Source organism: Melanerpes formicivorus, unplaced genomic scaffold (assembly GCF_026170545.1).
Source record: "Melanerpes formicivorus ecotype bairdi unplaced genomic scaffold, bMelFor1.0.p_v2 SCAF_12, whole genome shotgun sequence".
NCBI classification, from domain to species: Eukaryota; Metazoa; Chordata; class Aves; order Piciformes; family Picidae; genus Melanerpes; species Melanerpes formicivorus.
In genome coordinates this window covers 22,014,092-22,037,770 of record NW_027142364.1, presented here as the reverse complement: position 1 = coordinate 22,037,770, position 23,679 = coordinate 22,014,092, and the positions used below count along the sequence as shown (strand labels likewise).

The 23,679-nt window shown below is 54.4% G+C and overlaps 1 protein-coding gene across 2 annotated transcripts in view; it reads left to right on the top strand.

Moving 5' to 3' along the window:
• Positions 1-20,760, top strand: part of CCDC50 (coiled-coil domain containing 50) — a 54,102-nt gene extending 33,342 nt beyond the window's left edge. Inside the window, exons 5-12 of one of the 2 annotated variants that reach the window (XM_068145666.1) lie at positions 2,060-2,168; positions 6,429-7,160; positions 9,486-9,592; positions 10,120-10,164; positions 10,688-10,792; positions 11,640-11,719; positions 12,710-12,807; positions 13,717-20,760. In XM_068145666.1, the coding sequence (XP_068001767.1) occupies positions 2,060-2,168; positions 6,429-7,160; positions 9,486-9,592; positions 10,120-10,164; positions 10,688-10,792; positions 11,640-11,719; positions 12,710-12,807; positions 13,717-13,736 (1,296 nt within the window). In that variant the 3' untranslated portion in view covers positions 13,737-20,760. The remainder of the gene's footprint in view (positions 1-2,059; positions 2,169-6,428; positions 7,161-9,485; positions 9,593-10,119; positions 10,165-10,687; positions 10,793-11,639; positions 11,720-12,709; positions 12,808-13,716) is intronic. The other variant, XM_068145667.1, reaches the window with a different exon arrangement.
• Positions 20,761-23,679: the final 2,919 nt, after the last annotated feature.

The following is a 23,679-nucleotide window of genomic DNA, read 5'->3' as shown; positions in this document are numbered from 1 at the left end:
GTCTCCACAGCAGAACTTCTGGAGAGCTTGAACTGATCCTGCTTCCCCTCCAGGGCTCCTCCTGCAGCATCATTTCTTTTGGGTAGACTTCTGTGGTGATAGAGAGGCAGAACAAATTGTGAGTAGGGCTGTGCAGTGCCCCAGGGTTTGCCAGCAGGTAGAGTGACAAACATCAGAGCCCCTTCTGGGGCACAGCATCCATCAATACACCCTGCAGGACCTTCTTCTGTGTCACCCTTGTGCTGGCCACATGCTGGGCTACTCATAGAATCACAGAGCTGTCAGGGCTGGAGGGGACCTCAAGGCTCAGCCAGCTCCAACCCCCTCCCATGGGCAGGGACACCTCACACCACAGCAGGTTAATCACAGCCACCTGTCTAGGGCTGAGGCTTCCACCACCTCCCTGGGCAGCCTGTGCCAGGCTCTCACCACCCTCATGGGGAACAACTTCTTCCTAACCCAATCTGAATCTCCCCACTTCTAGTTTTTTTCCATTCCCCCCAAGTCCTATCACCACCTGACACCCTCAGAAGTCCCTCCCCAGCCCTCCTGTAGCCCCCTTCAGATCCTGGAAGGCCACAATGAGGTCTCCTTGGAGCCTTCTCTTCTCCAGAGTGAGCAGCCCCAGCTCCCTCAGTCAGTCTTGTGTTTGTCACACTGCCCAGTGCCTGTGGTGCTCTGTGCCAGTGCTCTCTGGTCTCAGTAGTGGCTGGCAGTGTTATGCCAGTGCTGTGCTTGAGCAGAGCCAGTCTGGGGTGCAGGGGTTTTCAGGGCAGTGCTGAGGCTGCCTGCTCACAGGCCCAGTTTGTGGGGAATGGTTTGGTTGGATTTGCAAGGCCTGAGCTGTCTCAGTCCGGGAGGTAATGTGCTGAAGCCCACTTATAGACTTGCTGTGCTTGCTGGAAGAGGGTAACCTTGTCAGGGAAAGAATATCTTGGGGTTGTTTTTGTGGTAGTGAAGAACCTGTGGCATCCCCAGGTCCTCCCCAAGGCTGGTGACTGAGCAGATCTGTTTGGAGTCCTGAAGTAGTAGGTTGTGCTTGGGCACCCACCCATCCAGTGTCCTGAGTGCTAACTCTGCTCTGAAGGGTGTTCATTCCCAGTTTGCATTTCAGTCATGCCTTTCCTGCCTGCACTGTCTGCTTTTGCCTCTGTGGCTCTGTGAAAGTTCCTGAGGATTAGGGAGGCTTAAATGAATAGCAGCCAGGAGCTGAGATGTCCTCTTGGTGCCTTCCAGCTTCTCTTCTTCCCTTCAGACTACTGCCACTGAATTGTAAGCTTCTGGCGCCCCAAATGAGCAAGCCCCAGGGAGCTGTTTGCTGCTGCCAGGCCTTGTTGGTCCATTAGTCATCTAGAAGGGAAACCACTTAGGAAAATGGAGTGCTGCTCTCTTTGATGGCACATCTACCAGACCTGTGACAGGGGATAAACAGCTGCGGCCCCTGCGGCGCTCCGGCCCCTGCGGTGCTCCAGCCTGCTGCCTCTTCTGCTCTTCCTAAAGTCCCTTTCCATTTTCCTTTCCTTTAGCCTCTGTCAGATTGATGATTTCCCTGCCTGGCACCCTACAGTCCCTGTAAATTACAGCTAGGTTGAAGCAAGTTCATGACTTTGTTCTGGGAGCTCCTTCCAGTCAGAAGTGTCTTCTACTGTCTGCTGGTGTGCTTTATCTGTCCTTGGAGCCCAGGGACAGGTCCAGCCCACTCCTGTGACTTCCAATCCCCTGCTGAAAGCCTGTGGTTGCACACACACTCCCTTCTGCCATGCCTTGGCCATCAGAGCTTTGCAGGCTTGTGTGCCTGCGGATCAGGAACCAGCAAGTCTGCTCTGGGCTTGGAAGCTTAACAGTGGGGCTGGGGAATATTGGATGTGGCTTTCTGAAGGGGTCCCTTGTGTCAGCCCCTAAGTTGGAAGCTCCATCCAGCCCAGTAGGTGAATCTTGAGAATAACCCTGCTGCTGGTGGGGTCTGAAACATTCATCTAGCAGGCTTTTTGACAAGTGACTAAAGAGCTTGGATGGGGGCCTCTGCAGGTACAGTCTCTGCTTCCTTCTCACTCTGCAGGACATTGCCCGCCTCCTGCAGCTGCAGGAAGAAAAGAAGCACAAGAAGCACTACCCAGAGCCCCAGGGACACACAGTCTATGAAGACAGCTATTATGCAGAGGATGGAGGTATGTTTCTGAGAGAGAGAGAAACACAGCAACAGAGGTGAACCTGGAGACCTGGCACCTTCATTTCAGAGACTGCCTCTGAGTTCTGCAGCGCTGCATCGGCTTCCAGGCTCAGGGCTTCCAGGCTCAGGGTTTCACTATTCTAGGATCAGGAAATATTAAAACCAAGCAAACCAACCCCCCCAAACCAGACAGACAACTCAATAAAACAATCACAAACCCCAAGCAAAACCCCCACCAAACCCAGCAGAGAACAGTTTTAGCCTTTGGGATGTCCCAGAAGATGGCCTAGAGGCCAGAGCTGGGCCATGGGGTCTGTGTGTGTGCAAGCACACCCATTCTTGCATGTTTGAAAAGGGCTTGTGGGGAAAAAAAATGGAAGTAGGTGATGGTACTGATAAGCCACAGCTGCTTCTGTGTGACACCCAGAGAGTGTGGGGGGAGAAAGGCAGCTGTAATTCTACCCTTGCACTCGAAGAGAAACAGTTCTGTTTGCAGCTCATGGCTACAGGCCTAAAGGAGTAAGTGCTGCTTCATGGGAACAGCCCTTCAAAAATAACTCCCAGCAGGTATGTGTCCAAGCATTAAAATTAGCACAGCTGCTCTGACTTACTGAATAACAGCAAGGTCATCTCCTCAGAATGTCTCTGCTGCGATCATCCGGGCCTGGAGGTTGTGGAAGCGATAGGACCCCCAGGGCTGCACCCTGCTTGGTTGGCTTTTGTGATTGAATGCAGAGCTGCTTTTAGGAGGAGAGAATCAGGGTGTGTTTGATTATGGAGCAGTCTGGGACTGGCTTTGCTGTGCACTGGTGGTGGTTCTTCTGTTCTTGCTTGAAAAACCCCAAGCCAATAAAACTGTGGTGTGGAAGGGACAAGCTGCTTCTGATTAGCAGATGGTGAAGATCAAACCTCTTCTTTCTCAGTCTAACATCAGTGCACTGGTGATGTTCAATGTCTTTTCACTTGAGCTCTACACAAAGTATTTTGGGCTCAAGGATGGCTAAGAAAACAAAGCACAAAGTGCAGAACAGTAACCAAGTGGAAGCCTCACAACCTGGAGTCCTGCTGCGTGCACAGAGCTGGGAAAGACTTTGCTCTTGGACTCTGGCGGCCAACTCAGTTCAGTTTTGCAGAATTAAATAGGACGAGGGCCTGGAAAAGCACAGTAGGCTGAAAAAGGCCTTTGAGATCATCAAGTCCAACCTATCACCCAGCACCATCTAAGCAACTCAACCATGGCACCAAGGGCCTCATCCAGGCTCTTCCTGAACACCTCCAGTGATGGTGACTCCACCACCTCCCTGGGCAGCACATCCCAATGGTCAGTCTCTCTGGGAAGAGCTTCCTCTCACCAGCCTAAACCTCCCCTGGCACAGCTTGAGACTGTGTCCTCTTGTTCTGCCACAGGTTGCCTGAGGGAAGAGACCAACCCCTACCTGGCTACAACCTCCCTTCAGGTAGCTGTAGGCAGCACTAAGGTCTCCCCTGAGCCTCATTTCTCCAGGCTAAGCAACCCCAGCTCCCTCAGCGTAGGCAGTAGAGTTGCTGTGCAGAGGTGCAGGGTGGGATGGATTTTTTTGTAGCAGAGATCAGCTGAGCTGAGGCTGTGATGCAGATTCAGAGAGCAGAGTATCTTGTGGGTCTTCCTGCAATCATCTGTAGTCATGACCATGAGGTAGAAGTGGCTTTGGCTGACCATTCCTGATAGTCCTGCTCTTGATCCATGCTTCTTGAAAACTAGAAAGGGTTTTGATGACTGCATCTAGTCTGTTGATCTGGAAACTCATCAATACTTGGGCACTGTTTGATTAAGCTTCAGCATGCTCAGTTTGTGCTGTGTTTATTGTCTGTGGATTTAAACACACACAGAAAGCCCTTTCCTCTGTTTGGGTTTTAGTCTGCCTTGAGACTGAATAAGAAAGTGTGCTCATCCAGGAGGAATGTGGGCTGGGGCTGTTGCTTCAAAGCAGTCTGAGCTCTTAGAGTGAAAAAAGTAACTGTGCAAAGAGGTGGAATTCTTCCCAGAAGTGACTGTGCCACAACCACCATTCTTGTAATTGCTCCCTCACTGCTGCCTGGGAGGGTTGCACCAGGGCCTGGAGAGTGATTGTGTGGTGGTGCTGCAGAAACTGCTGCCTGCTGTGGAGCTGATGGCCCTGGGACACCACAACAGCAAATCTCCTGCTGGGGCTCCTTGGCATGCCTGTCACCTGCAGCACTCCTTGGGCAGTGTGCCCATGCTTTGCTCTCTGGTGATTTCTGTCCCTTGCTGCTGTATTCATTGAACTCTCCTTCATTAAAAAGAGTTGACTGAAGTTTGGGACCTCTCTTAGTGCTGTTCAAAAGCTGGCTCTTGCTTTCAGGCTGTGTTCAGTAAGTCACCTAGACTGTTTCTTTGGCTATTTATAGTCTGGAAGTTGTGAATGATCAAAAACTGGACAAAAAAACCCAAGCAGTTCACAAGGAACTGCTGAGGGTTGCTCTTGCAGTCTTTGAAACTCATAGAATGGTTTGGGTTGGAAGGGATCTCCAAAGGTCATCTAAGCCCAGTTTCCTCTGCAGTAATCAGGGCCATTCTCAGCTGCAGGTAGCCAGAGCCCTGTAGAGCCTCAGCATGAGGTTCACCGGGGAGAAGAGACCAACCCCCTCCTGGCTCCAACCTCCCTGCAGGGAGTTGGAGACAGCAATGAGGTCTGCCCTGAGCCTCCTCTTCTCCAGGCTAAGCAACCCCAGCTCCCTCAGCCTCTCCTCACAGGGCTGTGCTCCAGACCCCTCCCCAGCTTTGTTGCCCTTCTCTGGACACCTTCCAGCAGCTCAACATCTTTCCTAACCTGAGGAGCCCAGAACTGGACACAGGACTCGAGGTGCAGCCTAACCAGTGCTGAGCACAGGGCAGAATGACCTCCCTGCTCCTGCTGGCCACACTGTTCCTGGTGCAGGCCAGGATGCCATTGGCCCTCTTGGCAGTCTGGGCACACTGCTGCCTCATGTTCAGCCTACCATCAACCAGCACCCCCAGGTCCCTCTCTGCCTGGCTGCTCTCAGCCACTCTGTCCCCAGCCTGTAGCACTTGAGACATTACAGTAAACATCTCAGCAGTGGAGGAGAGTCTTACCCTGCTGGGCTGGGGTTTTTTCTGGTCCAGCTCTGTTTGAAGTCAGCCTCTGCTGCAAGGAACTTTTTGTTTCTTCAGAACTACCCTTTCATTCTGAAAGGCTGCTGCAGAGCAAACCCAGTTCACTCAGGGCAAGGGGGTTTTTTCTTAGCTGTGGGTTGACTGGAAAATGATCTGATCAGCAGTGTGGAGCCAGGCAGAGTGCTGCATCCTCAGAACTGTCTCAGTTTTGTTACTGAAACTAAAAGCAAAGAAAGTTTCCACCGGCTTTCTGGAAGGCATGGAGGAAGCACAGCCGCCAGGCTGCTGAGTAAGTGGCTTCTCTAGCTGCAGTGCTGAGGTCAGGAGCCTGGGTTGGGTGAAATCTTATCCTGCCCTTAAATAACTGTAACCCTCTCTGCACTCAGAGCCTAAACTTCCCCTTAGGCACTGCCTAAGTGTGAGCCCTGAAGCTTCTAGGCCTGCAACAGGTACATGAGAGCCTCTGGTGGAAGGTAGTTGGATGCTGCAGCTTGGCTATGGTCTTGTTCTTGCTTTAAAGAGAGAAGTGAATAAAGTGAATGGAAAAATCCCCTCCTGCTTTTCTTTCTCTCCTGCTTTACCTGGATCTTCTCCCCCCTGGGGGAGGCTGCTTGCAGAAGAAACTTGGGCCTGAACCCAGGGCAAGACACTGGTGCTCATAAGCCAGGATCCAAACTGACCCTCTGCTTGGCCCCTTCCTTGCCTTACATCCCACCCCTCCCACACTGCCTGCCAGCTTTACCTGCACCTGGTGTCCCCCTCTGCAAACCTTTCTCTGGTGGCTTCAGTATCTGTGACAGTGTCCCTGGGGGATGAGCTGGAGCTGCTCTGCTTGCTGTTTTTCAGCCCTGGTGGCATCATTTTGAAGTCCTTCATCTCTCTATTGGCTTGTCCTTGTCTTAGGAGGTGCTTGCACACACTTTTGGGCTGGGCTGCCATTTCCTCCTGTGCCACGCTGCCAGCCTGACATTCCTGCTGCTCTCCTCCTGCCCCCCTCACGCTCTGCCTGTGTTTCCAGCTTCTCTGTACCTCACGGTGCCTCATCTGCTTCCTGGCCTCGCTGAACCATCATTAACCCTTGTGCCACTAACCTGCACCTTGTTTGTCCCCCCCATTGCTCAGAGCGGCGCTGGGGCCAGCCCAGAGAGCAGGTTTGTGGGCGCCCCGGAGGCGGCGGCGGTGCGAGGGGCGTGCGGCGGCGAGAGCGGCAGGAGGAGGCCTGGCTGGCGCCCGGCGAAGCCTCCGGACACAGGCGCTGCCCCGCGGAGCTCCCTCCCGAGGCCCCTCCAGCCAGCAAGGCCAGCGATGGCCGTCCCCAGCCATGGAAATCAGCCAGCCAGGGAAGGTCCAGGAGACACCCCCGCCTTGACCTGGAAGGAGAGGCTGAGCAGAGTGCCTCTGGCTGCAGCAATAGCTGGGAGCAGCAGGAGAGGAGAGCAGCCTGCAGGGAGAAGGCTTGGAGACCGCCCAGCCCCGACCTGCAGTCAGAGCACGGACTCTCGGAGCAGGGGCGGCAGAGCAGGAAGCCAAGGAGGCCAGGCAGAGAGAAGCACCTTCCTGCCCTGGAGGTGGAACTGGAGGCTGAGCAGGAGGCCTGGCAGCCGGGCAGCAGCCAGCCGGGCAGCAGCCAGCCGGGCAGCAGCCAGCCGCTGCGCTCGGCCAAGCACAGACCTCGCCCTCGCGGCCGCTGCTCACCCAGGGTGGTGCCCGATGAGGATCTCCACGGAGCAGAGTCTAGAGACAGTCATAGGAGGGGTGAGGAGAGAGACTGCAAAAGGACAGGACACAGGAAACCTTCTCCCTCCCTCCATGCTGTGTCCCAGGGAAAGGTTGGAAGCTACCAGCGGGACTCAGGTAACCGAGTGCTGGGGCAGGTGTGCGCCACGTGGAGATGGACTTTGTCTGCCCCTCCTCGCATCCAGTTTGTGAGGCTTCTTTGAAGGTGCTTTCCAGTAGCTCTCCACAGGGGCCAGAGTGAATCCTGCCTGGTTTACTCCCTTATGTACTTGAGATTTTTCTTGTCCACTAGTATCCTTGCTGTGTTTCTTCCCTGATGCGGCCCATGGCGTCAGGGACAAGTAAGATGGGACTTGTGGAAGTGGTGTCCCCAGTGTCCTGTGTGTTTCAAAACAGCCCAGCCAACCAAAAACCTAATACACTCAGAGAATCACAGAATGTTAGGGGCTGGAAGGGACCTCCAGTGATCATCCAGTCCAACCCCCCTGCCAGAGCAGGAACCCCCAGGGCAGGTCACACAGGAACTCATCCAGGAGGGTTTTGGATGTCTTCAGGGAAGGAGACTGCACAGCTTCTTTGGGCAGCCCCTTCCAGTGGTTTGTCACCTTCCCAGGGAAAAAGTATTTCCTTCTGTTCACAGGGAACCTCCTTTCCTCCAGCTTCCACCCACTGCCCCTTGGCCTAGCACTGGGCATCTCTGAGCAGAGCCTGGCTCTGTCCTCCTGACACTCACCCTTCACACCTCTATCACCATGAATGTGACCAGGCTCCTCTGCTCCAAGCTCAAGAGCCCTCAGCTCCCTCAGCCTCTCCTCAGCAGGGAGATGCTCCCCTGCCTTAATCATCACCCCCCAGACTTGTTTTTCTTGCTAAATTTAATGCTGGGGTGCACTTACACAAGAAAAAGAACAGCTCTGCCCACCAAACCCCGAGGGTTAGGCTAGCACTTGTGGTTTTGTTGATGTGGGGTGCAGGGCAGTGTAATCCCTTCACTTCAGGCAGAGCTCAGCAGTAGGGGTCTGGCTGGGCTCTGGGTGGAAGCTGGGGTTCTTGTCACATGCTGTACACGTGGATTTTTCTCAGAGCCATGTACCTGGCTTTTAAAGACCCAGATCCCTCTTTCAGCTTTTCAAACCACACTGGGAGTGTGGGTGAGCTGTGTCTGTGAAAGGAGCTGGGAGACTTGGATCTATGTCTGTGACAGCACAGGAAATTGGTGCTTTAAGCCATCTGCTGGTCTGCTGGTGGGACTCATAGAATGGTCTGGGATGGAAGGGACCTCCAAAGGTCATCCAGTCCAACCCCTCTGCAGTCAGCAGGGATATCCTCCACTAGATCAGGCTGCTCAGAGCCTTGTCAAGGCTGGCCTGGGCTATCTCCAGGGCTGGGGGCTCACCCACCTGCCTGGGTAACCTGTTGAAGTGCTCCTCCACCCTCGTGGCAAAGAACTTGTTCCTAACATCCAATCTAAGTCTCCCCTTGTCTCATTTCAAACCATTGCAAGTGTGTCTTTGGGGATGCTGGGAGAGCTGTCATTTGTCTTCATCATGCAGTAGATCTTTACAGAAGTGGAAAGTGTTAATCAGGTCTTTATGCAGTCTGTAATGAGGTGTGGATCCAAATGACTCAGGATCTCATCACTTTGAGTCAAAGCAGCCAGGAGGTCACATCCTTTTCCTGTGGGCCTTGGCCATGATGGGCTTCCTGCTCCCCTGAGTGCAGGCAGGGGTGAAGTGGAACTAACAGTTATTATTGTCCTCTGAGCAGATGAGGCCTGGCACCAGTCAGTGTGTGAAGAGAGTTCAGCCTCGGGCTGGTCAGCAAACAATTCCTGGAAACTGACTTTCATTCCCAGAGGCAGTGGTGTAAGGGAGCCTCTCAGCCCTGGTGCTCATTCCTGGGGGGTAGAACAGTGGTTGCCTTGACCTTGGGAGCACTCTGAGTGATTCACTGTGGCCAGCCCTGTGCCAGGGTCCTTCACAACTTGGATTGCTTGCACCATGGGGAAGGGCCAGGTCATACTTCTCAGTGGTGGCATGTTATGGTTAAGTTGTGGTTTTATTGCTTGTTGGTTGTTTTTAATCACAAGAGAGGTGTTAATTGCCTAAGGACATTGTGGGGTAGTTGTGGTTCCTTTTCTAGCACCACTGTGCCAGCAAGGGGTGCTTCAAGGGCCTCTTCTGCCATGCAGCTGTCTTTGCCATGGTGTATCACATGTTCTGTGTGCACAGAGAAGCCTCTCTAAGGTGCATGCTGCACCTCAGCTGAGGGTCCTCTCGAGGCAGCTGGCTGGCAGCTATCCTGTCATGGACTCTGCCCCTCCTGAGTGGGGATTTAGCAAGTGGCTCTTGGGGTGCTGGGGAGTTCCTTACCAACCCCCTTGGGAGATGGGGGAGTTGATTGTGTGCTTTGGGTGTTTTTTCTCCCCTCACAATTCTGTAGGCACCAGGTTGAGAGGGGCACAGCAAGCCATGTATGATACACCCCAGAGTGAGCAGGAGCTAACTGACGCAGAGATCGCTCGGAAGCTGCAGGAGGAAGAGCTTCTGGTGAGTAGAGAAAAATGCTTTAGACAAGCCCAAGGAACTGGCCAGCAGTGACAGCTTTAGTGTGGAAGCCTTTCCCACATAGTTCACTGGTTTAAAACATAAGGCCTTGTCACTGTGCAGTCTGCTACTTACCTTTGCCTCCTTTATAAACACCCAGAAGGGAAATGATTGAAGCAGAGTGCTAGGAACGTTTCCAGGCAGGTACAGCTGATCTGTAATCACTGTGGTCAGCCCAGAAGAGAGAAACTATTGCCTGGTTTTGAAGGGAAGGCAGCAGGGTGGGCAGTGCCTTCTTGTGTGGCCTGGCAGACAGGTGAGAGCAAAAGTGGGCTGTAAAGCTGAAATGAGAGTCTTGGTGCTGGGCTGTGAGGGCAGTGTTAAGCCAGCCAAGTGTGTTTGGAGAGCGTGGTGGGTGTGCTTGTGTGGACACCTGCTTGCCCTGCCAGCACTGTGAATGATTTAGAGGTCTTTCTTTCTTTCTTTAATTTTCCCTTGTTTTTCCTTCCCTCCTGTTTCTTTTTCCCCAGGCTAGTGAGGCAGATCAGAAGGCAGCTCAAGTAGCTCAAGATGAGGTGAGCAAGAAGTCAAATGTTTGCAGTCTTCCTTTCCTTGTAGAAACTGGCAAAGCCAGCTTGTCCCCTCTGCCCCTCTAGTTGTTTGTTTCCTGCCTTGTAGGAGAAGCTCTGGGTTCCAGTGGGGTTTTTCCTAGCTGGTGTTCATTTGTGTGCTCCTGCTGGCCAAGGAAGGTGGTGTGCTGCCTGCTGCAACCATGGCAGAGGAAGTTAGTTCCTGGCTCTGACAGTGCCATCTCTTGTAACTGAGCCCCAAGGGCTGTTACCAGAGGTGCTGCAAAGTGAGCCCCCTCACTGGAGGAGAGGGGATGAAGGGTTGAAAGGCTCTGCAAATGCAGCTCTGGCAAACCAGAGGTCCACTGAGCATGCTGCATGTCACCAGCCTTAATCCTCCTCTGTCACTTGGTTTGGGTGAGACCTTGGCTTTGCACCTTCCCCAGCCAGCAGCTGTCCTTAGGAGAGGTTTTAGCTACCCCCAAGAGCAGTGAACCCATCTGACTCGGCTCTGCCCTCTCCCCCCTAGGAGATTGCCCGACTCCTAATGGCTGAGGAGAAAAAGGCTCTCAAGAAAGGGAAGGAGAGAGAAAAGTCTTCCTTGGAAAAGAGGAGACATGATCAAGACTGGAAGGTACAGGAGGTGTTGCAGAGGGATGTGAGGGTGTGTGGTGAGAGCAAAAGAAATGGTGCAGGCTTGTGCATCCAGAGGGTCTGGCTGCCTGTTACTCAGCTGTCTCCTAAGCCTTTTGGAGTGACCTGGTTAGAAGCCCTTTGGCTTCAGCCTCAAGCAAGGTAAGCCTTGGGCTCTGGCCTTTGAGAATGGTGCTGGATGCCACAGCACCTTGTGGCCTCCCTCATTTGCTGTCAGTCCTGATGCAGGACCTTCCCCCTGCTGAAAGAGAAGCAGTCGAAGCAGGAGCTGGCTCTGTCTGTGCACTGCAGGTGTAAGGGCAGTGCAGCTGCCCCAGTGGCACTTTGTTTCATAAACAATGGCAGCACTGACTGTGTCAGGCCTAGGATTTTGCATGAGCAGCACTGCAGAGGCTTGGCTAGCTGATGTGGAAAGGGACAGGAAACAGATTCATTGTCTGCAGTGGTAAGGTGCTAACAGGAGCACTATGTTAGCCTTGGGGCTGCTCGGAGGTGGCTCTGATGTTTTCAACCTCCTTACTGTGGTAGCAGAGCACAGCTGCCTGCAGGCAGTGCCTTGTGCTGAGCCCAGCCATGTGCACAGTCATTACACTCTGGGTGCATTCCCCCCCAGCCTCAGGATGGGTCCCAGAGTGCTGTCTCAGAGCAGGGTCCAGAGCTTCATTTCCTGGAAGCTAGTCCTGCTGCTGCTGCCATTCACATCGGACTGCAGTCAGTTCTGTTATAAACTGAGCACAAAAGGTCTGCATGGAGCTGTGGCAGCCTCAGAGCACTGGGTGCTGTGCTGCAAGGCACACAGGTGAGCTGCTTTCCCTTCTTCCCTTCAGCGTGATGCAAGCGAGTCCTCGTGCTCAAGGGCAAAAGAAGGGCCTGAAACGCAGCGGCACAAAGGCGACAGGTCTGCGAGGTGAGCTTGGAATGGGCAAGGGCAGGAGGGAAGCTGCTCAGAAGCTGAAGCCAGGGTGGTGACCAGTCTGACCCACCCACAGGGGGCTTGGTGGACAGCAGAGGTTTTAGCACTGAAGAGAGGCGGAGGGCACCGAGCTGGTGAGGTGTTTGGAGCCGTGCGTCATGCGCCGCGCTCGTGGCATTTGTCCCGGTCAGTCTCCCTGCCTGCTGCTGGCAGGGATTGATGACTCTGTGCAGTGACATTTGTTAAATGGCAAAGAAACATTGAGAGGGTTAAAACACTTCTGGGGATGGGAAACCAAATGTCATCCCTGGGCAGGAAGGAGTAATCACAATGTATTTGCACAGCTGCTCCCTTGGGTAGCTGCTCCCCAGTCAAGCCCTGTGCGCTCTTGTTGCTGAGCGTGGATGTCCCTCTGCAAGCACTGTGCTTTGGGGTACCTCATCCCAGAGCTGATGCAAATGTGCTGTTGCTGATTCTCTGGGTACCCTGGCCAAATGCTCCTCATAAGGGACTGAACCCTGGAAGTGATCCCTGGTGGCTTTGATTTCCAATGGAGATAATGACTCTAGAAACTCTTGTTGAGTTTGCAAAAGGAGCAAGTGAGCTGTGCAGGAGGAGACCGAGAGGGATCTGGTTAAAATACTCTGGGATGAAAACCAGACAAGCATTTAACTCTCTAAAATATTGCTCTCTTGAGGGAGAGTGCATCAGGCTTTCATCTTGATGGTTCTTTGTCTCCTGACAACTTGAACCCATGATTAAATGAGAGCAGTCCATCAGGAGCTGTAGGCACTGTGCATTCCTCCTCTGCAAAGCAGTAGTGAGCTGAGCCTAAGGGGCTGCTCTGCGTGGGGAAGGTCCAGGCCAAGCACAGTTTTCATCAGACAAACAAGGCCAGGCCAGGCAGCTGAGGTGTTGGTTTCCCATGCTGTATTGCCTTTGAGTGTGTGTTTTCCCCCAACACTTTTTCACTGTGCTTGGCAGGTCACAGCCTCACGTGGATGACTTCGACCGTGCTCGCTACTACACAAGCCAGCCCAGCCCTTCACGCCAGATCCCCAAGCCTGAGCCCTCTCCTAAAGGTAGGGAGGATCAAGCCCATGGCTGCCTCAAGCACTTGAGTTGTTGCAGGCAGTTTCCTCAGATAAGCAGCCTGCAGCATATGATTCTGGAAAGGAGGAGGGGATGGTGTTGCCCCAGCAGGCAGACTCTGCTGAGTCGCTGCTGAGTTGCACTTGCTGAGCAGGTTGCAAGCTGAGAGATGGAAAAGCTGAATTGGTTTGCCTTGAGTTTGTCAAACTGCTCTCTGCCTGTCCTCTGTGATCTCCTGATGATGAATGACTGTAAGTCCAGGCAGTAAATGGAGAGGAAATGACATGGAGATGATGATGTGATGGAGTTTAGGTGACTCACTAGTCTCCAACAATCCAGTCCAAGCCAAAACCTGGCACTGTCTCCTGCTGGGTGGATGGGAGCAGGCTTGTTTTGTTCCTTAGCATCTCAGCAGTGCTTCCTTGGCTTGTTTCCTCACATCACTTGGCACAAGAGTTGTGTGGTCAGGGTCACCCCCTTCCAGCTCTTGAAATGAGAATGCCAGTTGCCCGTGGTATCTGTTAGAGTCTCTGGGGCAGGAAGTGGGCAGCCAGGCTTGGACCAAGTCACTCTGGTTTAGGAAGAAGCTGTGCACCATGAGGCCAGTGGAGGCCCCATCCCTGGGGATGTTTAAGGTGAGGCAACCTGATCTAGTGGAGGATGTCCCTGCTGATGTAGAGGGGCTTGGGCTGGGTGAGCTTTGGAGGTCCCTTCCAGCCCAGAGCTTTCTGTGACTGTAAGTTTCTTCCAGCTGATTGTGGCTTAAATGTCAAATGCCAAAACTTCACCTCTGGGTTTGGTCTTCATCAGACACCCAGGAAAGCTGCATGACTGCAGGTATCATGTCTCTTTCATCACCAGGATCTATCCTCACAGACTTTCTTTGTTTTCCCTTCCAGGTTCCCGCAGGAAGCAGTAAGCTGTGCTAAGCCTTTGCCTTGGTACTGCCTCTTCTGCAGCAAACATTGCTGGAATTGCCAGGCATCACTCTTGATTCCTTACACAATGGGAGGTCCACCTTCCTCTCCCAGGATCTCCTCTTAGGTGTCATCACATTAAGGAGCATTGTTTGGTTCAATTTCTTCCCCACAGGTGATGGCTGGAGCAGGACAGTGCAATCTGGCTGCTGCTGAGCTGTGTAGATCAACCAGCTGGGTCTAACAGCTCCCTTGGACCTTCTTTCCAGCCTTGCCTTTTAATTGTGAAGCTTTGGCTGGAGCTGTGACAAAAAAGGCTTTAGAAAGATGCCACAGATTGGAAGTGCAAGTCCTTTCCAAATTAGTCTGGAGAAGAGAAGGCTCTGAGGAGACCTCCTTGTGGCCTTCCAGGATCTGAAGGGGGCTACAAGAAAGCTGGGGAGGGACTTTAGAGGGTGTCAGGGAGTGATAGGACTGGGGGGAATGGAGCAAAACTAGAAGTGGATAGATTCAGACTGGATGTTAGGAAGAAGTTCTTCCCCATGAGGGTGGTGAGAGCCTGGCACAGATTGCCCAGGGAGCCTCAGTCCTCGAAGTTTTGAAGGCCAGGCTGGATGTGGCTCTGAGCAACCTGATCCAGTGTGGGGTGTCCCTGCCCATGGCAGTGGGGTTGGATCTAGGTGATCCTTGAGGTCCCTTCCAACCCTGACAATTCTATGATTCTCTGAACTGTGTTCTTCCTGCACTGGGTGAGGCAGCTGAGGCAGCCTGGCAGCTGTGCTAGCTTGCAGGAAGGAGAGGGGAACACACACCAGCAAAAGGCTGAGAAAGAAATTGCCTGTAGAAGAATGTTTCTGAGCTGCTGTGTTTCTTGCTGGGGGTTTACAGCAGTCTGGGCAGTGTGTAACTGGGTGTTTAGCTCCTGGAACTACCAGAGCACAGTGCAGAGGAACTAGTTTCAAGTGCAGTTATTCCTGGCTTTGAAGGTGTGCCAGGGAGTTGATGGAACTGTGAGCTGTGGCTTGGGAAGGGTCATACAAACATTGGAAGTGCCTGAGGGGACCTCTGTGGTCAGCTGCTCTGAGCTTCAGTGTGGCTGAAGCCAAGGAATTCCACTGAAGCAAAGAAAGAACTCTGACTTCCAGCTGACTGCAGCACCTTGGGGCTGAACCTGCAGATCTCTTGGCCTTCCTCCAGACACAGCTCCCCATGGACACTGAATCCAGAAATGCAGAGTTCCTGCTAGCCTTGAGCTAGGTGCAGAGTGCCAAACAGCCCCCATGGGGGCTGTGCTGCTCCCTCTTCCCCCTCCACTCTGCAGACATTTTTTCTCCTGTACAAATAGGAAGCCTTTTCCCTTGGCCTCCTCATTTCAGTTCTTTTCTCTTTGTGTGTCTGACCCTTTTTTCAGGTGCACTTTTAAGTTACCAGGCTGAGTATCTGGGCACTGGCCTGGGGTCTGTTCAGCCAGCACAGGCTAGTTACTCTTTTGCCAGTCCAGCTGATGGCAGCAGGCTGGGCTGTGTTGCCCCTGCAGAGCAGCTGCCTCAGTGCCCAGCTCTGAGTCTGTCCCACCAAGCTCTGTCTTTTTCTGGTAGCTGCAACTCCACTGCAGGCTTTGCTGAGGAGGGGAGGTAGAGCTGTGACTCTGCTTGTCCTCACCACCAGTCTGCCTGGGAAAGGAGCCTTGACAGCTCTGTAGAGCTTGGTGAAGAGCATGTGCTGCTGTGAAGCACTGAGAGGAGACTGGAAGAGATTGTGGCTCTCTGCTCTTGCACTAATCATAGAATCAGTAAGGTTGGAAGAGACCTCAGAGATCAGCAAGTCCAACCTCTCACCCAACACCTCCTGACTACTAAACCATGGCACCAAGTGCCACGTCCAGTCTCCTCTTGAACACCTCCAGGGATTCAAGCCCCAAGGGAGCTGTAAGGCTGTAGCCTTGGCTGTTGTTCTTGGTCAACAGATCTCTAGGAAGACAAAGCAAATCCTTTTTCTCACAAGCTGCAGGAGTATGTTTGATAGCACCTGAGCCCTTGCCTTGGCCAACAGCTCCCACATCGTGCCCCAGCTGGGAGGCTGGTGGCAGTTCCCTTGCTGTGGAGAACCAGGTAACCCCTGGGAGGCCTCTGCTCCAGGCATCCACTAGACAAGAAGTGTGTGAGGTAGGACTTTGTGCAGTGGCAGCAACATGTTCACAGGCTCACAGGGTGTTAGGCGTTGGAAGGGACCTCTGGGCTTTGAGTCCAACCTCCTGCCAAAGCAGGAGCATAGAATCTAGCACAGCTTGTACAGGAACACATCCAGACAGGGCTTGAAAGTCTCCAGAAGGAGGCTCCACAACCTCTGTGGGCAGCCTGCTCCAGGGCTCTGGGACCCTCACAGTGAAGAAGTTCCTCCTCAAGTTTAGGTGGAACCTGTGCTGTGGTTTCCATCCATTGCCCCTTGTCCTATCACAGGGCACAGTGAGCAGAGGCTGTCCCTTCCTTCCTGACACTCAGCCCTCAGCTATTGATACACATTGATCAGATCCCTCTCAGTCTTCTCCTCTCCAGACTAACCAGCCCCAGGTCTCTCAGCCTCTCCTCCCCAGGCAGTGCTGCAGTCCCTTCAGCATCCTTGTAGCTCTCCATTGGAGTCTCTCCAGCAGATCCCTGTCCCTCTTGAACTGGGGAGCCCAGAGCTGGATGCCATATTCCAGGTGGGGTCTCACCCTTGCTTCCAGCCTGAGAGCTTGCTCACCTGCAGGAGCCCTGAAGTGACCTGCAGGCTCTCACTGGCTCCCTGCTGCTTCTCAGGAGATCTCCCAGCCGGCGCCCAGATTTTCCTGTCCCTGCCTTGTGCCTCCTCCCTGTCCAGCTCTGCCCACTCAGAACTGTGGATGCTGGGGAAAAAACCAACAACACCACAGGCTCTATCATTATTATTACTGGTTTTGTTTGCCAGCGTGGGCCTGTGTGGCAGCTTCATCTGCAGTGGCTTTAGTTTGTACAGGCTTACTGTTGTATTTCATGGCACAGTCTCGAGTTCTGCTGCTGAGGCTGTGCTTGGCTCCTTTCCTTTCTTGTGCCTTTCTTTTTTTTGCTCCTTCCCTTCCCCTCTTAAGTTTTTTTGCTCCTTTCCCTTCCCCTCCTGATTTCCTTTGCTCCTTCCCCTCCCCTCTCAGTATTTCTTTGCTCCTTCCCCTCCCCTCTCAGTATTTCTTTGCTCCTTCCCCTCCCCTCTCAATCTTTTTTGCTCCTTTCCCTCTCAGTATATTTTTGCTCCCTCCCTTTTTCCCTGTTCCATTGCCACCAGCCTGTGTTTATTGTTGTTGAAGTGGATGCCTGCTGGGGTGTTCTGTGGTTTTTTTACCTACTAATGCTTCTACCAATCCCCCAGCCCAAGCCCTGCTGCTTGTGTCCTCTGGTGCCCTGGTGAGAGCTGGACAGGGAGAAGCCCTGCCAGATCAGAAAGGGGTTGGTTTGTATGCTCTGTGCACAGGGGGACCATGGTGACCCTCTGCAGAAGGCAAGGGGAAATGGCCACCCTTGCACTGCACTTGGCTGATCTAACTTCTGTCCCACTCTGGTCAGAAAAGTCATCCAGCCCCTGGGCCTGCTGGCATTTGAAGAAGCACAGGGGAATGCTTGGGTGTATCAGAGACTGCAGCTGCAGGGCACTGAGTCTTCTCAACAGGAGCACCAAGGGTGTGGTGGAATTTGTGCCCTGTGCCAAGACCATGACTCTCCTGCCCAGCTGACCTCAGCCCATGCATCTCTCCCTGCTGGTGAGCAGCCTTGGTGATCCATTGGGTGTTGGCCTTGTGGAATGGATCAAGCAGGATCCCTTCAAAAAGCTTGGAAGAGGAATCTTCAGCCACCTAATAGGAGTTCAAGACCCTCAGGGCCCCACAGTGGTGCCTAGCATGTTCCTCTGCCACAGCCTGAAGGCTCCAGGTGAACTTCCTCTGGTTAACATCAAGCTGGTGACTTCAGTGGCAGTGACAGGAGGGAAAGCTGCAGTTGATTTGTATTTGGAGGCTGGGTAAAGCCTGAAGAACATTTCAGTGCCTGCTCTGTGGAGCTGCAGGTTCTCCTCAATGGCCTCCTCAGGCTAGCCAAACCCTCCAGCCATGGCACCAAGAGATGAGAGCCCCAGGGAAGGATCCCAGGAGTGTCTGCCTTCAGGGAATGCTGACTGCTTTGTGGACTGCTTTGCCCTGTGTCTTCCTTAGTCCTTACGTTTTGATTCCTGCTCTCTACCTTGATTAATCTGCTGTCCCTTGTGAGGGTCTCTGCTGTTTGATTTTTCCATAGCCCTTGTGCAGAGGGTGGCCCTGAAGAAGGCTCTGCTGGAAGGGGCTAAGCCCTGTTGAGGGAGGCAGGAAATGCCAAGAGTGGTGGCTGAGGCCAGCAGGTCGTCCCTGGGGTACGAGCAGAGCAGTTGTACCTCTAATAGATGTTCAGCTCAGGCAGCCAGCAAGTGGCAGAACTCCTGAGGCATCTGCACTTGGACACTTCGTAACCACTTGTGGAAGGAGATTCCATCATCCCATTGAAGTCAACAAGAGCTGAGTTAAGGCTGTGGATAAGCCAGGAGCTGCTCCCCCGGGGGCTCAGCGGCCGAGCGTCAGGAAGGCGCAGCTTGGGCAGGGAGGATGCCAAGCCAGCCCCTTGCACCTGCCCTGCTGGGAGGGGGCACAGGGACACTGATGGGGACAACCAGTGGGAGCAGCATTTCCTGTCTGTGACAGAAAAGTGGGGAAGTGACTTCACTTCTGTCCTTGCTTTCTCTTGCCAAGTTTCAGCAGCTTTGCCAGCAGCTTTGCGCTGGGTTGGTAGCACAGCGGAGCCCTTCCGGGGCCCCCAGGTCTCGGCCTCCCTTTCAGCCTGCCCATCGAGAAGGCAACACGTGGCCAGCTCATCCCACGGCCTCCTGGCACTTCCTGATCTCCATGGTAGGCACTTCTCACCAGCAGGAGCTCTGGCCACCTCCTCACCTCCGTCCCAAGCACAAGGAGCGGCCTGCAGCCGCGGGTGGGGGCGGACCCGAGCGGCGGTGCCTTACTCGCAGGGGTGCTCAGCGCCTGCAGCAGGCTGGGCCCAGTCGCCTTGCCAGCAAACACTGCCTCACTGGACTCTGCAGGGAGGAGTGTTTGTGGCTGTGTGGCTAGATCCAGCAGCTTGATCTCATCTGTTTGCCTTCTTGAAGAGCTCCAGGGTTCTGGACGTAGTGGGGTGGGGAACTAACCAGCTGGTAGGGGATAGACGTTGAGTCTCCTCTTGTGGGGAGGAAGGGCAGGAGTTAGCAATGCTGCAGGCTGCAAAAGGGATCCTCTGTGTGCAGTACTTCTGTAGCTCTGCACTCCCACCTGCCAGGAGCTCAATCAGGAGTAATAACAGGGGGGTGGGGAAGGGAATGGGGGTTTATTTGGACAGTGCTAGACCTTTGTGCATTGTTGTCTTGTGCCAAATTGCAGCCACTGTTAGAGCCTGGTTTGTTGCATCCATTCAGTTTGTTGCTGCTGAGCTGTGTGCATGTTGTCAGTCCTGCTGCCCTGTGTGCAAGCTGCCTGCAGACTGCTCATTCCCACACACAGGGGAGCACTTGGAGACGGTGTGAGGATTCCCCTGCGGGGTTTGTAACGCAGCCAGTCCGTGCAGCTCACTGCTGCTTCCTCAGAAGCATCTCCTTGGTGTCTGTCACCCACAGAGGTGGCTCCTGCCGTTCCTCAGGCAGCACTGACACTGCCAGGCTGGCTGAGGTGCAGCAGGAAATACAGCACAGCTCATAGCACGGCCAAGCTTTGTGCTGGCAGCTGCAGCAGGCAGGGTGCTGCCGCAGGCAGGGTGCTGCAGCAGGCAGGGTGCTGCAGCAGGCAGGGTGCTGCAGCAGGCATTCTCTCTCTGAGGTCTGCTCTGCCCTCTGCCCATGCCTAGCCTAGGGACAGGTAGCTTTGTCCCAGGCCTGGGGCACTGAGTGCTCAGCTCTGCAGTTGCTGTGGGGGGTGGGTGTGGGAGGCAGCACTGAGGCACAGAGGTGCCCCTCACACCACCTGTGCCCCGGGCAGCCTCTCCATTCTCATTGTGGGGCACAGGCAGAGAGCTCCAGAGACCCCAGTTTCACACAATCACAGAAGGCTTTAGATTGGAAGGGACCTCCAAAGGTCATCCAGTCCAAGCTTCCTGCAGGGAGCAGGGACATCCTCCACTAGGTCAGGCTGCTCAGAGCCTTGTCAAGGCTGGCCTGGGCTATCAGCAGGGCTGGGGGCTCCCCCACCTCCCTGGGCACGCTGCACTCCTCCAGACACGTGCTGTGGCACCCCTCTGGCTGTGCTGCACACAAGTGCCCCTTGCACTGCTGTGCCCAGGACAGCTCTTGTGTGGAGAAGCCGTGCTGTCCTCAGCTTCTGGGCTGGAGATGTTAGCCAGCTCCTCCCTGTGGGCCATGCAGGGCAGGGCTGTGCAGCTTGGGCTCTTGCAGGAGAGGCCCAGGGAGGACAGTGGCACACAAAAGGGTTTTGGTGTTGCCCCTGCTTCCCAGTGAAGAAGTTCCACTGTATCAGTGTGTGCCCTTAACGAGACCCCTGGTGTGTCTCCAGCTGCAGTCCAGTCAGCTGCCTCAGAGAGCTGGCTGCAGGCCATGCAGCTCTTCAGGTGAAACTTGCAGCCTGTTGAATCTCCATGCTGGCTGTGCTGGATTGAGTCAAAAGGCTTCAGCTCCTCAGAGCTGCAGGTGTGCCCTGTGCTGCCACAGCTAACCCTTGAACACAGACTGCACAAGGATAATAACCTCTCTATGCAAGCCTAGGCTTTGGTTCCCCCTCCCCCCTCCCTGGTTTTGACTGTTCACACTCTTCATGTTCACCAGGTTTGGCATAGAACTCCTGAATGACATTAACCAAAGGATCATCTCTCTCTGTCTGTCTGTCTGTCTGTGTAGAGCATGCTTTGCTTCATCCCCCTGGAGTGTCACTGAATGTAAAGGGAACATTGCCTTGCCCCACTCTCTTCAATAAACCTCTGTATTTTGTTATCCACCACAGCTTGTCTGCCCCTCCTTGTGCTTGTCTGCTGGCACTGCAGAGCAGGGGGGCAGCAACCAAACAAGCAGCAAACCAACCTAAGGCTCAGCTGCTTCTACCTGGAATTGTGTGCTTCCAACCCAACAGATGTAGCAGCCCAGCAGCCTTGTAGTTGATCATTTTGTAGCCAGAGAGATGGGGAACAAACCCCAGACAACCTCTGTACTGCCTTGGAAAGGATCTGGACTGTCATTGCTGGAGGCTGATGCTGAAAAATAAAGCAGTGAACTGTTTGCAAGGCTAGGATGCTTTTGCCTCCCTCCCCTTGCTGCTTCTTTCTCTTTCTCTTCTCTTTTCTATTTTTTTCCTTTTTTTCCCTCTCTGCCCCCTCCCCCCCTGCCCCCTCCCCCCCTGCCCCCTCCCCCTCTGCCCTCTCCCCCTCTGCCCTCTCCCCCTCTGCCCCCTCCCCCCCTGCCCCCTCCCCCTCTGCCCTCTCCCCCTCTGCCCTCTCCCCCTCTGCCTCTCCCCCTCTGCCTCTCCCCCTCTGCCTTCTCCCCCTCTGCCCTCTCCCCCTCTGCCTCTCCCCCTCTGCCTTCTCCCCCTCTGCCCTCTCCCCCTCTGCCTCTCCCCCTCTGCCTTCTCCCCCTCTGTCCTCTCCCCCCCGCCCTCTCCCCCTCTGTCCTCTCCCCCTCTGCCTTCTCCCCCTCTGCCTCTCCCCCTCTGCCTTCTCCCCCTCTGCCTCTCCCCCTCTGCCTCTCCCCCTCTGCCTCTCCCCCTCTGCCTCTCCCCCTCTGCCTCTCCCCCTTTGCCCTCTCCCCCTTTGCCTCTTACTGCCTGGGTACCATGCAGCACCGAGACTGAAATCAACGCTGCTCACCCTGGGCCCTCCCTGCGTGCAGAGCATCCCCTCCCTGCAGAGGTGGTTCAGCTGCCTGAGTGGGGCTCAGGGCTGCAGCAGGGCGATGCAATGCATCCTGCCAGCAAGGCACACACATTGTTTTGCACCAAACTGCTTTTTCTTCCAGGTAAAGCTCCCTCACAGCTGAAAGTGATGCTACTGAGCCATGAGAAAGGGCCCCCGGCACCCATGGAAGTGTTTTGATACCTCCACCCGGCACTTAACTGGAGAAGAGAAGGCTCCAGACAGCCTCCAGTGGCCTTCCAGCAGCTGCTGCGGGCTCCAAGAGGGCTGTAGAGGGACTGCTTACAAAGTCCTGCAGTGACAGGGCCAGGGAATTAGAGCAGATTGAGATGGGATGTTGGGAACAAGTTCTTTACCTTGGGGGTGGTGGAACACTGGAACAGGTTGCCCAGGGAGGTGGTTGGGGGCCCAGCCCTGGAGATGTTCAAGGTGAGGCTCGACAAGGCTCGCAGCGACCTGAGCTAGCAGGGGCTGCCCCTGCTCGCTGCTTGCTTTCCGCTCCGGGCGAGTCGCTCTGCCCCGGGGGCAGCGTCCGCGCAGGGCTCGCCGAGCAGCACGTTTGGTACCCTGGCGCCCTCCAGTGGCCGAGCTCAGAAGAGCAAAGCCCTCGCTGCTGCCCGCTGGCGGAGCCGCAGCCGCAGGTCTCGACAGGCTGGAGCTGGCTAGCGGGGTGCTGGCACCCCACAACAGGCAGCAGCCAAGCCGTGGGCTCCCCTCTCGCAGATGTTCCTCCTGCGGGGACTGCTCAAGCCGCAGGAGCCGCTGGGGGGCGGCCAGCAGCCCTACCTGCCAGGTGTGCTGAAGAAGGACTCACACCTGCAACAGGCGTGGGGCTGCAAAGCGCGCAAGGGAGCTGTGCTCGGTGGAGTCATTCGAAGTCCCCCCAGAAGGCAAAGCACCTGGCAAACTGGGAATCACTTTAACACAGAGGTCAGTTCTGTGTGGTACTGGTTACAGACAGATCTCCCAGTTGGAGACCTGTACCCTTGTCTTGTTCCTTCCAGCACACTGCAGCTGGGAATGGTCAGCAGGGAGGAATGCTCCTCTAGGCTGGCCATCAATCTTTGGATCCCTTCCCTTCCCTTCCCTTCCATTTCCATTTAAATTTCCAGTTCTGTTGGGAGTGTTTCTGTTTTACTCCTTTTTGGGGAGGGCTACAAGAAGGACTCCTCAGAGCCTTCTCTTCTGCAGACTGAACAGCCCCAACTGTCTTAGTCTGTCCTCAGAGCAGAGCAGCTCCAGCCCTCTGCTCATCCTCATGGCCCTTCTCTGGACACCTTTCAGCATCTCCAGATCCTTCCTGCAACAGAGACTCCAGAACTGGATGGAGTACTCCAGCTGTGGTCTCACCAGAGCAGAGCAGAGGGGAAGAATCCCCTCCCTGGCCCTGCTGGCTCTGCTTCTCATGTTGCAGCCCAGGCTCTGCTTGGCTCTCTGGGCTGCAAGTGCTCACTGCTGGCTCATGTTGAGCTTCTCTTCCCCCAGCATCTTTTCTTCAGGGCTGCTCTCAAGCCAGGCCCTGCCCAGCCTATATTTGCTGTGCATGAAGGCAGAAAAAGTGTGCAGGTTATCAGGAGCTTCCCTTGCAGGAGTCACCCACGTTTCACCATGCTGGTGCTGTACAAACCTGAGACAGGAAACCAATTCTTACCCCAAACTGTGTGAGGTATGCAGGTAAGGGGAGGCAGCTCTAGGAATAGCATCTTCCTAATGGCAACTTTCCCTGCTGTTCCCTGTCCCTGAAATGATGTTTCTGGCTGCAGAAGGAGAGCTCTGAACCCCATGGACTGAGGCACTTCACTGTTCTTCTATCTGGCCCTTCTCCTTTTGGCAGTGTTTATCCTTTACAGCTTAATTGGGATCTGTGGCACTGAAGGCTGCTTGCTGCTTAAAGGACATTAGAGACTTGCACTGAAATATTTATGTCCAATGCATTACTTCATTAAGGAAACGATGTGAAATGAATGAAGATTGAGTTATGCCCCAAATGCCTTATCAGACTGGATACTGGCTGATT